Source organism: Acipenser ruthenus, chromosome 8, assembly GCF_902713425.1.
Source record: "Acipenser ruthenus chromosome 8, fAciRut3.2 maternal haplotype, whole genome shotgun sequence".
In the NCBI taxonomy this organism is placed as follows: Eukaryota; Metazoa; Chordata; class Actinopteri; order Acipenseriformes; family Acipenseridae; genus Acipenser; species Acipenser ruthenus.
The window spans coordinates 49,077,772-49,094,383 of record NC_081196.1 but is presented as its reverse complement, the minus strand read 5'-3'; the positions used below and the strand labels follow the sequence as shown (position 1 = coordinate 49,094,383).

At 33.5% G+C, this 16,612-nt stretch overlaps 1 protein-coding gene across 7 annotated transcripts in view; it reads right to left on the bottom strand.

Annotated features, from left to right (window-relative positions):
• Positions 1-16,612, bottom strand: part of LOC117407272 (syntaxin-binding protein 5-like) — a 157,990-nt gene that overhangs the window by 15,848 nt on the left and 125,530 nt on the right. For 2 of the 7 annotated variants that reach the window (XM_034012075.3, XM_034012078.3), the window contains exons 13-22: positions 15,682-15,749; positions 15,469-15,509; positions 15,005-15,222; positions 14,368-14,522; positions 13,493-13,618; positions 12,674-12,825; positions 11,496-11,567; positions 10,109-10,174; positions 2,343-2,447; positions 512-562 (exon numbers count right to left, since the gene is read on the bottom strand). In XM_034012075.3, the coding sequence (XP_033867966.1) occupies positions 512-562; positions 2,343-2,447; positions 10,109-10,174; positions 11,496-11,567; positions 12,674-12,825; positions 13,493-13,618; positions 14,368-14,522; positions 15,005-15,222; positions 15,469-15,509; positions 15,682-15,749 (1,054 nt within the window). The remainder of the gene's footprint in view (positions 1-511; positions 563-2,342; positions 2,448-10,108; positions 10,175-11,495; positions 11,568-12,673; positions 12,826-13,492; positions 13,619-14,367; positions 14,523-15,004; positions 15,223-15,468; positions 15,510-15,681; positions 15,750-16,612) is intronic. The other 5 variants (XM_034012081.3, XM_034012084.3, XM_034012083.3 and 2 more) reach the window with 3 other exon arrangements.

Sequence of the window (16,612 nt, the reverse complement as noted above, 5' to 3'; positions counted from 1 at the left end):
TTGTTTAATTGATTAACTGATTGCTCATTGAAATAACTTGAATTTGCTGTTATGACCCTGTGAAAGTGACTGGAAGTCAACTGGAACAAAATAGCCACTGGAGCATTAATTTATAATAATTATTTTATTCCTTGCATACTGGTTCAGAGGAGAAGAGATTCAAGCAGAAGGCAAAACATAAATGGTTTAATGATGTCTGAAAGCTCCAATTACGGTACTGGCAAGATGAGCTATGGCAACAATAAATAAAGACATTTGGGTATCAGACATATATTTAAATACCAGCGTCGATTAAAAAGTAAATAAAGGGTGCTGATATCAAAACCAATAAATCAATAAATAAAAGGAATAAAAATGTCAAATATAGCCAACAGAACCATATGATCCGAGAAATGATTACTGGTACTTGGTTAATATGTCTAATATATAAAGAATGTCCAAAAGTTTTTTTGTTTTTTTTGTTTGTTTTGTTTTTTATAAGCTTAAAACTGTTGGCTTTCGCCTACCGTACCAAGATCAGTCTTAAGATCTGTCGGCAGACTTAACTTTCTTGGTCCTTTAACTGCAACAACAGAAAAAGGAAAGAAGGCAGTTGTTAATAATTAAAAAGAAAGAAACTGCAAAAACAAACCAAAAAAAAAAAAAGAAGCAGCGTGCAAAATGTGCAAGCAGGCGCGTTGGCCATGGCAGTCACATGCTTAACCTCAGACAAACATCTACATTCCCAGCAAGACTGCAGCTGCAGCTCCATGCCCAAGATCACAGTGTAAGCAGGAGATTTTTTAGTCCAGTGACATTTTATTGTTTATGTCAGCTTGTTCAATTTTACATTGTGTAATTTATACTTGATCATTTGAATAGGAATTAAACTAAGTTTAAACTAAGAAAAAAAAAAAAAAGTGTTGGGGCAATACTAATAAACATAACAATGCTTAAGTAAGTGATTATGTAATTTCAGCCCTTTTGTGTTCTTATAATATTTATTATCCTAACTTTGTCTTATCATATCCAGCCAAACCTGCTTCATAACGACATGATTATATAAAATCTATCTGAACATTTCACGAATTACGCTTTTTAAACTACAGTATGTTTCTGCTAAATAACTGACTGCAGCAACAGTTAGGTGTCCTGAGCCAAAGCCAGAGGCGAGACAGCTGTGGAGGATATTATTGCTGTTATAAACTGAAAACATAGATTTAATTTGCACTCAGTCATATTCGGCAGCTTGAAACGTCTGCGTCCGCCTTACATACGTTTATGTTATATGTATGGATTCATTCACAGAAAAAAAATAGTCCACAGACATTTATGTCAAATGAATTTAAAGAATGTACAGTATTTTGCCGTTGGTCTAAAAGTATACAAGATGCATGCAATGACGACAAAAAAAAAAGTTTCAGACACCCTCTTGTGTTCACAGTTAGTAATTGTATATATATATATATATATATATATATATATATATATATATATATATATATATATATATATATATATATACAAACTGACATAAATGGTCTTATTTAAAAAAAAAAAAAATAATAATAATATTTAGCAGGCATTAATAAGTACTGGTATTGAACTCATTAGAATGTTAATAAGGGTATGTTTGAGTACATTAGGTTTGGCTCCTGAAGACATATTAATAATAATACAAAAATACCAGTACCTGAAATATTTTTATTTTGAAACATCTGCAAGCTTTCATTTCAAATTCAAAAAAGGATCTCAATGACTGTGTATATATTTCTGTTTTTCATTATACAACTGGTACATTGTGAAAATTAACCAACTGCTGTAATAATCCTATGTGTTCTATTTTTACTGTCATTTATAAATATGTAATGGTTTAGCTTATTCTATGTATGAACATTATTATTATTATTATTATTATTATTATTATTATTATTATTATTATTATTATTATTTATTTTTCTAGCTGTTATTCAATAAGGGTGCATATTTGTATTTTTTTTATTAATAATAATAATAAAAAAAAACTGCATACATGTGACTAGCTTATGGGTGAAACTTAAAGCATTTCTATCTATCTATCTATATATCTATCTATCTTTAGAAGATATAAACTTTATGTTTCACCCATAAGCTTTTCTCTTGTCGTCATTGCATCCATCTTTCTGCACACAACAATGAGCGAGCCTTACTCAAGATGAGTGAGCCTGGCAAGCATGGACCAGTTGCTTCATTATTACAGTGATTACATTGAGACTTGAGAGCCGTGATGCAGAAGCAATGTCTGAGCAGGGCATGCAGGACATCTGCAACTCTGGTTGCCCTTGATATTACAGTGCTGCTGCGCCTTTGTAACAAACGCTTACCATTGTCCAGCAAGTAAAAAACTGGGCTGCAGTGGCTTGCTTTCACATTTGCTGGGGTGTCTGGAAAGGTGCGGGGATCATTATGAGATGTGGTTGGGGGAGGAACTGAAATAAAATTAAAAAAGAAAAAGACAGTGCATCCTTGACAAAATAAAATAAAAAGTAAATAAATATAAAAATGAATTCTGTAAGAAAGCTTCAGGCATATCCGTCGCTCATCTAACCTCTTTGTGTTTTTATATACAACCCATGATGACAATTGAACAATTTGGAAAACTCCTTCCACATCTTTGGCATACCTTGGTGGTAAGAAGTACATATAGCATATTATATTACAAGTTACTGTGTGTAAGGCACACAAAATCAAAAGAGAAAAACACTCATTTGTCCTAAAAAGCTTTAATATTTAACCAGGTTTATAAACTTTTTGCACCGTTTTTTTTGGTCTATAAAAAAAAAAACCTGTTGTGGATTCCTACTGTACACAACCTTGCTCGTTTTTAAATATATTTGAAACATTAGGCGAGTCTCTTTACATAAACAAAAGCTTAGAAAATGGCAAACTGTAAGGGGGAGGTTTGTATCGGCCTTTTTCATGTTTTATGTATACAATAAAAATAAAAAGTGGTATATTGACATTGATATTATTAATGTGAATTAAAGAGCAATAGCAGGCCTACCAGAACATACAAAACTGTGTGTCAAAACACCTATTATATGGAATGAGAACTGACTTTTGACATTCTTCAACATGAAATTGAACTTCTCAAATGGAAACTGCACATTTCAGACTTGAAGGTTGTTTTGAAATTGTAACTGAAAACTACACTATATATATATATATATATATATATATATATATATATATATATATATATATATATATATTAGCTCAAAGAGCCAGCTGCCCAGCGTTTCGATATGTTGTACATATCTTTCTCAAGGGAGCCTGTGTTTGAATCAAAACATTGGAGGTATTTATAGGTTTTTGACAGCATGACAACTACTTGTTATTGTTTACATTCAAATCCATGATTTATCCTTACATGATGTAATGGTGTTCTATATATTGTGACATCATTTTTACTTATATCTTTGAATCTGTATTAATTCTAATTAACACTACTTTATATAAACTTATATTTTTATTATATCATGCAATGCTGGCTCTGAGGATCAGTCTTGATTTGGCCTCCCCAGCGCATCAGCATGCACAACTTTTGAATGAATTTTGTTTATTTATTTAAATGTTATATATTATTGAAGTTAATTAGTTCATTCTTTTCTGTTGAGTCCCGCTGGCATCATCGTGTTCAGTCTATTTATCCATTTACTTTCTTTTATTCTTCTATATGTCACATTGTCTAATTTTAGCTGTTCTAATACTAGAAACTTTACATCATTTATGTCACGTCCTTGACTGGTGAAGTGCTGTACTATTGGTTCATTCATTTTTTTATTTCTAATTAATGAAAGGTGGTTCTGAATTCTTTTATATAAAGTAGTTCCAGTCTCTCCAACTTATTTGATTTCATCACATTTTTCACAGGCTATTCCATAAACAACATTGCTATTTTTACAGTAGATATTAATTTTTAGTGGATATGTGGTGTCCTTATGTTTAATTATATTTTTACTTTTGTCCATGTATTTACACACTTTACATCTACTGGTGCACATGTTCGTATAACCTATTTTGTCAATTATTCTTTTATGTTTACTGTGAACTAAAATATCACCTAAATTAGCTTCTCTTTTGAATGCTACAACTGGGGCCTTAAGAAATACTTTTTTTTAAATTTTTCGGAATTATATAGAATCCGCAAGTGTTTCCAAACTATCTTAGAAATATTGGGCAAAAGTTTAGAGTAAGTCATATCTAATGGGACTCCTTGACCTTTTTATCTCTATTTTTAATCTAGTAGATCATCTCTTTTTAGTTTATCCACTTTTCTTAACTCCGTCTCTATAATTCTTTCTTTGTACCCTCTTTTTTTAAGATTTGTTTTTAATACATTTCTTTGTTTTACATAGTCACTTTCTTTTGAGCATATTCCTTGTATTCTTATTCCTAGACCCTTTGGGATTGCCCTTTTAGTGTGTATCGGATGTGTAGAGGACATGTGTAAATACTCATGCATGTCAGTAGGTTTACAGAAGAGGTCAATCTCAATTGAACCTTCTTCAAGTTTTACGATGGTATCTAAAAATTCTATTTCTTTTCTTGTCCATCGAAGGTCCACCTTAATATTACTGTGTATTTCATTTGCCATTTTATGAAACTGGAAAAGAGATTCTTCTCCATGTGTCCAAACCCCAAAAATATCATCTACAAACCGAATGTATTTTTATAGTAATTGTTCTTCCCATTTCCTCATGTATGTACTGGCAAAATGCATTCCTAATTTAGATCCTATTGCTGTACCATCGTTTTGTTTGTAATTCTTATCAACAAATGTAAAATAACTGTTTTCTAAAACTACGTTGATCATGTCCAGCACCTCTGCTGTTGGTATTGATTTATCTAGTCTATTATCTAGTGCTTTTTGACAAGCTTCTAAAGTTTCTTTACAAGGGACACTTGGGTACAAGGATTTTACATCCATGCAAAATAAAATTGTATTCTCTGGAAGGTTGTGTTTTAGTGATTCAAGTCTTTTTAAAAATTGTGTTGTATCCTTAACATAGTTTGGTAATTTCTCAATGTGCGACCTAAGTTGTTTTTCTGCTATTTCAGCTATTATGTAATATATAATTGGTCTTGGTGATATTTGGTTCATTTTCAAGTGTTGTGACCATTTCAAGTGTTGTGCCCATTTCTTTCTTTCTTTTTTTTAGAAGCACCATGAAAAGAAAGAGATTTAGAAAGGTGGTTTAAAATCAGAACCTTTCTGTTTAGAAAGTTGGCAGATTATGAAACAGGAATAACATCGTGAGGCTGCACCAATCAACACTCAGTAAATAGTGACTGAAAGTTAGCTTCAAGCACCTTGCTCTTGAAAGTAAATCATCAAGATGAAAGTTACTTCTTTAATTCAATCATTTATGTTAACTACCCACAAATACCCATAGATCTGGAGTGAAGAATATAAACCTGGGGGTGTTGCCTGGACATGACTGTCACTAAAAGAACTGCAGTACAGTATATAGGGCAGCAGTGTGGAGTAGTGGCTAGGGCTCTGGACTCTTGACCGGAGGGTCGTGGATTCCATCTCAGGTGGGGGACACTGCTGTACCCTTGAGCAAGGTACTTTACCTACATTGCTCCAATAAAAAAAAAAAAAATTCTAAATGGGTAATTGTATGTAAAAAAAAAAAAGTTTTTTTAATGTGTAATAATTGTAAGTAATAATACAGTAAAGGCAAGTTAACTGCTTCATCATAGGGAGTTACTGGAACTAAATAGTGACATGTTTTGTGATTGTCCCTCCTCTCAAACCTTTATATTTATATATATATATATATATATATATATATATATATATATATATATATATATATATATATATATATATATATATATATATACACTTAGTGGTAATGGAGTCAAATCAGTTTCATGGAATAAAAATAACATCAACAACAAAAATAATAATAATAATAATAATAATAATAATAATAATAATAATAATAATAATAATAATAATAATATGCAACGTCATGCGACTCTATACATATTTTCTAGGGTTCAAGCAGCATTCAAATTATACCATGCACATGCTGCCTCAACCTTTAAGTATATAGTTCTTTGTTGAACTTATCAGTACTAATATAATACACAAACACACGCAACCCTTCTTAACACTGAGCATCCATTTCAGATGAAAATATGAATAGATAATCAGGATTACACAGCACAGCAATAACCATTCTGAAATGAAGCTATGGCAGTGCCATACAGTTTGATTGAACCCATTGCTGTTGGTGCTGGTCCATTTTAGCTTTCAAAATTATTTTTCAAGTAAAAGTTTAAAACCTCAATGACTATGTTCCTTTTAAGACCACAGGTAAAAAAATAAAAAATAAAGAACTTGCTGCTTGGGAAACAATAACATTTATGGATTTTAAACTTGTAACATGATGCAACTGAAGCAAACTGACTGTTTATAATTGGAATTCATGGTTGTATGAGTCTGTAAAAAAACAACAACACAACACAAAATTACTTCTGTGTCAAGATTAACTAAACTGATAAAGACAATCAACTGTCAATGACACCTTGCAGTCACTGACCTGATATTTATTTTCCAGCTCTGAGGATACACTGCTGTGTGCCTTGTGAAGTGCAGACTGTATGGCAACAGTTGGTGTCATTAAGTGGTTAAGTGGTTAAGCCCCAGTGGAAACTAAAAGAACCCCTTTGAATTACGTGTTGCATTATCATCTCAGGAACGCCTATGGTTGGAGGTACCATTTTGGATACTCTGCATCCTGATTATCCATAATTTATTTAAACTCTTGGCTGAATTGAAACTTAATTGTTCAACATGACGTGGGCACTGTCATCCGGTAATGCATTTTTTTAAACATCCTCTCTTCATTGGCTTAAGTGATTGAAGGCCAAATTCAATGACATTTTTTGTTGAGGAGAACATTAATTTGGTAATTGAATATGGGGAAATATTAGTCTTAGATCAGTCTTCATAATGTAACGTATTATAAGACTAAAATGCCTTTTCTCGCTAAAAATGTGTGCTTGTGTGTGTGTGTATATATAACAGTACAAGATTTGCCAAGATCTTACATTAAAAATATCTTTAAAATGCACATTGCTTAAAAGCCACACACAATAATAATAATAATAATAATAATAATAATAATAATAATAATAATAATAATAATAATAATAATAATAACATTATTTTAGAATCAAGCAATTTCCAATAAAGGTGCAAAATAGGTATTCCATCTTCAAAACCAAATAAATGAATGCAGTGTAAGACTGATATAACTTCATTCATATTATATGTACAAAGCAATCATATTGGACATAATATACATTTTTTTTTTGCAAATAAATCAGTGCTGGCAGCATAACTGTAAATACTGCATAATTTAGAAGAAACATAAAAGGGTGAGATGAGTTAGACAAATTAATGATGAAACATAAATCAACAGAAACTGGATTATAGTTTCCAACTAAATGAAATATTAAATCATTTTGTATGTTGTAGTTGCAGAGCTTTTGTTTTCCATAACGTACTCACTAGTTAGATCAATCATGTCATCATCACAAGTCAATCAGAGAGCTGTACTTTCTGCTGCACAGATGCTACTGTACATAACCACTGCTTAGAATTCATAACACAGTGCCTTAACACAAGGAAACATTTCACTGAAATCATTATTCAACTTAAAAAAAATGAATTAAAAAAATGCTACAGTCTGCATACATCTATTTATTTATCCTGTTCACATGATTTATAAAAACCTAAAACAAACTGCTGCTGCAGTTCTATCAGAGTGGATGTGTGAAGTCAATCAGAACAGCTCAGTGAGAGAACCCACTTAACATTGTGCTCAGTTCTGCAGCTCCTGAGCATCAAGGCTCACGTGACAACACTATGAACCCCAATAAAACTGCAGATGCCATATGTAGAAACATAATAAAGTTTGCTTTGTGTAATGTGTGCTGGTGTCCCTATTCCATTTTTTGGTGGATGATGTTTTACTCATACGCATTTTTTATGATTCAGTGAAACCTGGTTTGCATTCTGTTTATCAAACATTTTAAACAGGAATTGAATATGATCCACTGGATTCTGTTTAACATAAACAATATTCAAATGAATACAGGCTCATAAGTTTCATGTTTTTTTTATATGAAGCACATACAGTATATTGTGTGATTTGCTTGATTTATTTCCTAAAATCGCATAATCTACTCATCAATTTACAAAAGTTCACATCAAATGTCTGGAGGCACTAGCAAGAGCTGACCTGCCTCATTACATGAAGTGCTCCAGTTTAATTGACAGTTTTTAATAACATTTGCCATCACGATTTTATTTGATTATAATGATTCATTGCTTCACAGGTAATAAGAAATAATACAAGGATGAATCATAAACCCAATAACTGCTCGTCAAAAGTTATGTTTAAAAAACATAATACTGCAAGGTTACAATGAAGGTAACATACAAAAGCACTGTTGCTTAAAATTGTACGCTAGCATTCCTATAATTGGGAAAACAACACTTACTTCAAATAAAGTTAATACCAGATTATGTCATACCCTAGACACATGACTGGCACCAAACTAATATAACAGCTCTATAACTATACCGTTCTCTATCACCAACCAGACAATATTTCATTAAAACAAGTTAAAATGTCGTTACCATTTTGTCCTCAAAATCTCAATACATGAAAACACTAAGAAGCATCATTTATAATCTGTTTACACCCCCACCCCCTCCAAAAAAACAACACAACAATAAATACAGATAGTGTAAGTACATACAGGTAAGCTTCAATATTTCTCTATATAATGCTACTGTTAGGAGTCAGCCATTTTACATTTTAGCGAGGTGCGTGTTTACTGAGGCATCAGCTTCTTTTTATGTAGTAATTATTGATACAATTCAAATGGAACCTTATAACAGGGATTCACTGTAGCAACTCTAACCCGTTATATCATTTTGTACCTACATTTCTACATTTCAAATCATGCCTGTGTACGAACACTACAGTACACGACTGGCATAACCTGGTGTTTTCTCCAATGGCTCCTTCAACTGTAATTTACAAAATCAATAACTATCACAAGGATGGGAAGCTCCAAGCCCGGAGGGAGGTTTAATTGATTCAATTAAATAATTAAGAACATCACTGGAAAGAGGATTGGGGTCCAGATTCAATCTAAAACGAAGGCGGATGTGTGTTATCAGAAGCTGCGAGAATTGTGCAGCTTCTGAGTTGCCATTTCTTTTACTCAAATCAAATTAAACAATTTCTGAAATTTGTTGTGGGTGTATTTTACCTTTTGGGAGGGAACTGACTTTACAATTTCTATGAAATCAGACTCACTTTCTTTATTGAAAATGATGCTGGATAATAGTGTGTTGGTTTACAGAGGTACTGTGAAATCAAATACTGCCTAAAAAAAAATTATAAACTATTTGAACAAACATATGATAAACAACGATTTGAACTATTCATTCAAGGACATACAGTAGAAGTACTGTCCATTGTACTCATTTTAATTTCACTTTCTGCATTATGTAACAAGGATTTTACTGCAGATGTACCACACCCAATGGACATGTGCGCATTTATGTAACATACTTTATTATAAATGAAAAATGACATGATTTGGTGCCAGATGTCACTGTCAGATTTGCATTGTTTTTAGGTAGCCAAACCTTACAAATCATGCCAGATTCCAAAATAGACAGGTTCTGGATTGTAGGCGGTATAACAACATTACATTTCAATAGGTATTTGGTACAAAAATTATGCCAGTGTATACAGAATGCTGGTATGGGCACCAGGAGTAAACAGGTTTCATTTGGTCCAATCCCCACAAGTCACCACGTTGACTCTGCCGCCCCTTGAATTTTGGTTTAGATTTAATCTTGCCCCTGGTTAGGAAGGGCCACAGCTGCCCATCCTGACCTATCAATATCCTTCCTAACCTTCAAATTCACTTCCTGAAAAATCTATCATGCAATTATACTCCTGTATTTAAAATGTGCAAAGGTTTAATGAAAACACAGCAACCAATGGTATGATATAGGACTGAAAAAGAAGCAGACTTTCATTACCTGATGTGGGAGACTTGCAGCGTTCTAGCTCCAAGGAAACAGGGCTGTCAGACAGCTCAGATAGACCTGAAAAGAAAATGTACAGGCTACATGTCAAATCGAAGGACAATGGCATCACCAAATTATATGGTCCTTACAAGATACATACCTGAAGGTTTGTGTTTTTTTAACTGCAAACCACTTTCCACCACACAAGTGTATTAATCATAAATACATCTTATAGAAACCTTTTATTTTGGAATTCCCTGTTTAATATTTTCTACTATATATTGTACTACTGAATTTGCACTTGTGATTAGCGATTTTTATAACACAATTCCACAGCCCATAATGCTGAGCCTAAACAGAATAAACTATTCAAGGATAATTCATACATTTTTAACTGATATACAGTTACATTAATGTGTTGATTATTAATGCTCATAGGAGATATATACTAATATTTTAAAAAATAAAAGAGCCCAAAAGATATCCTGTTAATCCAAGCCTAATAATGGAAGGTATTATTGTCCAACTTACCCGTGCAGTTTCAACCCCCATAGCCTTCTTACAATAGATGGACATACACACTTTGGTTGGGTCTTTAAACTGCAAGTCATGCATATATGTATATGTAATGTAAACACACTCAATGTGTCCACTTAATAGCATCTTCCAGTGTGGTAAACTAGCCTTGCACATATTCCATAAGCAAACTATGTCACTACTTCCCTTATTGTTGGTGACACATAATTGAACCCCATTTTGTTTTAATATTTTTTTTTTTCAATGTAGGTATTATAGCTTATGTACCTAGACAGAAAAGCAGGCCCTGTATGAAATTAAATGGATCATACATCAAGATATCATTTCTTTCTTTTTGTGTGTGTGTTTGGCAGTTAAAGCCTGAATGACATTTGAGGCAGTTATTGCATACAAAGGTGATTATGCAGTCTTTTGTACTTCTGTACTATTCAGTCAAATCCATTCTTTAGAAATGCTTCAGCCTTCAGATATTTACATAAGAATTAGTCGCTATTTATCTGCCCTATATTTAACTAACGATTTAGCCCAGTATGCATTTTGAAACAAATACCAAAATATTTTATCTGTGCACAGAAATGTTCTCTTAGAGACACACTTCTAGGTATGTATTTGTATAGAAGTAATGATGTGTGAACATTAACAAAACCTTGTTGGGGTTTTATTGTACATTCACAAAAGAAATATTCTTCCAATTAAACACAACTGTAATTAAGCCAAGTAATATAATAACATAGAACCTGAAGGCTCAAGACACAGGACTGGTGTTGACTCAGGTGAAGCCCCAGTGAATTTGTGTATTTCCCTGGCTTCAAGAATTCCTTATAGACCATCATCCAGTGTCCTCCTGTATAATTAGACTTACTCTGGTGGGACGTACGAATCCTTTTCTTTGAATCTGAATAAATGTTAGTCAGGCCGCGCATGCAAAAGGTGTCTGTCAGGCATGCCAGAACATCAGCATCATCAGTATCATCAGCACGTAGAGGAAAGAGAGAGAAACAGGCCAAATGTAAAAGGACAGTGACCCCAAAGCAGCCCCCTGTCAGCCATCGGGAAATTATTCAAAAACTTCAAACATGCATTTGTATCTATTTTGACATAACCAAGTAGAAACAATTTAAAAGCAAATAATAAGATAACTCCTAGATCGTTTCTAAAGCAGTAAGTTAAATCAAATGAAATTCATTGTGCTTTGTGGTTGAATTGTAATAATATTTTAATTAGAGGTTGCTTCCTTAATTTGGATGATTGAAATTACAGTATGTTAACTACAAACTTTTTTACAATTAATATATAGAAAAGGAATATTCTGTACCATTACTGATACACATTTATTAAATATATACTCCTTTATAATTAATGATAATTCAAAAGCAATGGCATTCATATCGAGGTATATTTGTATGTAATTCATTACTATTTGGTTATTCTCCAGTAATAAATATGTATAGTATATTGGTGCTTAAACTAATGAAAACATATGGGGGGGAAATGTGTAAAATGTACCAAAATACAAAATAAGTAAAAATAATAATAATTAAAAAAAAAAAAAAACTGACCTAATGTCATCAGACTATTGTTGAAAACAAATAGTTCAACACAATGATGTAAACCTTGCAAATTAAAATCAGTTTTGGATAAAGTACTGCAGGTTGACTGGTATATCTGTTTCACCTACAGAAAGCCTCAGCAACTAAGAGTTTGTAAATTAAGACTCAATTTAATCATCATCATCATCATCATCATCATCATCATCATCATCATCATCATCATCATCATCACCATCATCACCATCATCAATGCATTTAAATTCAGTGATGCCAATGTTTGGAATGGAATAAAGAATGTGTGTATTTATTGAAACAAAACAAAAAAGAAAATGTTATAGTTTGTGAAGAGAAGAAGGTACAGTGATTAGTAAAATGCAGCCAGCTAAAGAAAGCATAATATATAATGTGCTCAAGCAGGAAACTCATGCAGTGCCGGCACCTCCAAATCCAGCACACTGACAGTCATCATGCGAGTTGTGCTCCTCCCTACCTGCTGGGAGCTGCTTGCTTCTGCGTGGAGAGCGAAGCTGACGCGGGTATGGGTCACTGGAACCGTAAAGGTCAATGGTTCCCATGCTGAGCAGAACTGTCTTCTGGATGAAATCCACCACAGCTAGGCCATTGGAATTCCCAAACGCAACCCTGTATCAACCAACACACAAACACATACACACACACACACACACACAAAAATCAGTTTCAAAATATACCAAGCTGTTTGTCCTTTCTTAAAGGCCAAATGACATGCAGCATTTCCCCAAAGGCCAGTTTTATTTTGTTCTAGAGTTTGACATTTGTCAATCCACTCTATTCGATGTATGCTGACAGCAGTTTAATATTTACTATTTGCAGTTTAGATTTCCATTTTTTTTTCTTCCGAAAAACAATTCTCAGATCAACTTCTTAGATTAATACCTTCTACAGTACAAATTATTTTCTTTCAAATTTGCCAGAAATTACAATTTTAACCTCCAAAGAATTGTCTTAAGTAACTCAACACTCCATCTTATTTAATGCTGCGCAAATCAGACTAAATAACTGCTTATGATGTCTACAGTGTCTTCAAAGTATCCCTTGGTCTATAATGCAAAGCAAACTGTTGCTGTAATGGCAGATCCTGTTAATTACAACAGAGGCGCATTATTACAAAATAAGCATTTGTTTTAACTTCAGCATCATCTTTTGGTACTTGCACTTGTTGTTGCTTGTCAATACCTTACTGTGGCTTTCTTTAACACAGAAATACAGGAATGGATTACCATCCATGAAATCAGAAACAGTTGAACAAACAATATACAATGTCACTTACAAGCCATAGGCTGAGTTCACAGCCAGGCTTGCTATTTGTTGGGGAGGCTCTCCATCTACCCACACCAGCTGTATTACCAGTTCTGCCTGGTAGCCTTGGGGCATTCTTACTGGACGAGACTTCACCCTAAAAAAACAAAAAAAATAAACCAAAAAAAAACACTACAGTATATTTGTACTGTTTTCTAAAGGGAATATAATGCCCCCTTGTAAGAAACAGTGCTGTGAACATATGTGCTTGTGAAATGGGATTATTAGACCCATAGCCATGCTGATGCTTTATAACGAGGTAGCACTGCACAGTTTTGGTACAGATTATTTTGGATTGTCAGAGCCAAAACCAGCAAATTACCTTAATAATAGAAGAAGCAGTTAACGGACAGTACTCATACAAAGACAGAAATTAACATACTGTATGAAGTATGAAATTGACTGAGGCAAGTGCCCAGTTGATAAGAAAAAGTAAACAGTTAGAAAAACAAATCACAAAAAAAAAAACAAGGGGGGTCTTTTTACTATAAATATTCCTGGATAGATACATCTTATTTTGTTGCCACGGTTATTAAAACCAAATATCTAACTGTAGTCTATTTTGTGCATTTCCGTCCGTAAGAATATGTAAAACACCAACTGGGTATTAATGCTATTAGAAAATGGTTGTGATTAGGTCTGTTTATTTGATTTTACAACTAGAACCAAGCAACTCTTAAATGATTAACTTTCATCAAAACCTTTTAAAATATAGAAGTGAAATAAAGTCTGGAATAAACACTTTGAAATAATTTATCTGCAATATCACCATTAATCCAGCTGCTCATTATAAAAATGTAATTCTGTTTGGTCAGTAGCTGTAATTTCACAGTCACACACTCGTACTTGAGGCAGGGGATGCTGTCCTTTATTCCCTCTGGAGAGACATTGCTGGGGCTTCCTGTAATGGGCTGGGAAGGCTCAGTGTATGGAGAGATATTCTCAGTCGCCTCTGGAGTGATAATGTCCTCCACATCATTCTGAAGCCGAACCTCTAGTGACTGTAAAAACATAACATTCAAATAATTATAATAATAATATACAAGCCATGACCTGTTTAGACCAATTGGGCAATGTTTCCATAGGTAAGGCATTTAAAGTTGTTTAATTCATGTTTTAGCTGGAGGGTAACATTTTTAAGAAAGATCCTGCCAGATTCAGTTTACACATTAGTGAGTATGCTCATTGACTGAGTGGTGTGCTGGGGAATGAGTATTTAGGAAAGCAACAGCAAGAGTATAATCCTCCCCTATCTGTAGTGTCAAATACATTATTCATTATTAATTACTAATTACTAACTTATGTTGCTCAGTTGAAACAAAGGAATATAAACATCCAATTAATATATACTGTAAATGAGCTGTAAATTATAAAACAGTAAACTTACAAAACAGACTTAGATACAAACATGCAGACATATAGACCGTAAAGAAAGAAGAATCAATGGGCCTCCTTATTGCAGGATTTATACAAGAACACTTACCACTATTTGAGTAGTAGCCTCGTGTTTACTGAATCTGTAAAGTATGACGTGAGCTGAGATGCCTGTGACACATAGGATCCTGCTTTCAGGACACCAGCTGATCATCTGTATGGCATATGGGTCCTCTTCCACAATCTCCGCTACCTGCTTCCCCTCTCCCACCTTCTGCTTTTCAAACACCTTGGATGTTTTCAGCTTGTACAGCATCTCAAGGGTTACTGTCACATTGAGGACAACAATCAACATTTGATTTTCTTTGTCATTTTTTCTTTAGATTTACTATGTCTATTTTTGAGGGACCAAAATGATTATGTTAAAGTTTTAGTCAAAACACAGTATTATTATTATTCTAAAGTGAAAAAAAAACATTTTGAAAATGTTAGTGATGATACACTTATAGTACAGTCAGTTGATTCATTAAAGATATTTTGTACCACAAAAAATAGCTGAGCCTACAAACTTACTGGCAGATCCATCCCAAAACTTTATTGATCCATCAGCATGCCTGCAGAAAGAGAACAAGCAACATGACCAGTTAGTGTTTAAAGAAAAATGTTAACACTAATAGAGTAAAAAGAACAATAGCTGCAGGTTCTTTATATGCAGAAAACTTGAAATCACATTCACATATTCACCAGGGACCTGAAGCATCGGTTCATTCAACATTGTGCACTTACCCTGTAATAATAATTTCAGGATATGTCTGTGTTCCCAGTGTCCAGGTCCCACCACTGACTGGCCATTCCTAAAGATGAAGAGTCAATTGATCAGGGTATACTTGTTAATGTTACTTTACATAGTTAATACTACAGTTAAATAAAAGCAAATATAAAGAAGAATTACCAAAAAGATAGGCACACAGTAGGATTCACACAAATAACTTAAATAATTCTTAAAGTATTACAGAACCCTCTGTAAATATACTTACAATTATTTGGATATTTCTGTCCACATATCCTAGCCAATTACTCAACCTATACCCCAGGATACGTTTCAGATGGGTTTTTGAGAGAATCACCGTGGATTGCATAAACCACGTACTTCTCGGGGGAATCTCAGGATAACCACTAATAGATGGGTGATATCCCAGTACTGTAAAATATTCTTGCTTCCTGAATGTCATGTGACATTGTGCTTTTGGGTCTTTCTCATTCAGCAATGTAGTTGAGAAGAAGTTTTGTTTAGACTGAAGTTCACAGAATGCATTGGCAAATTTGCAATGTTCTGTAACACTACAGTGTGAATGTACTGTACTGCACTTCTGCATCACAAAAACATATTTCTTTGATGCATTGTTCTAATTTGCACCCACTTTACTGCATCTGCTGGTATATCAGTGCTAATACTGAATGATTATGGCATCTGTTGGATAATAAACCTCAAGGGAAGAAAGGAAAAGTGGGAGAACCTTGTTAATCTTAAACAACAGCCAGTCTAAGAGACATCTTCCCTCCTCACTGTACAGAATTAACAGTGGTAATTCAAATATCATAATAAGAAGACACTAATACGAGTTCACACTGTTTCAGATTAAATCCATAGACTAATTAGTCTTGCATTTTACCCTACATGTTGTGTGTTTTCCAAGATACCCCCAAGGCCCGCCTC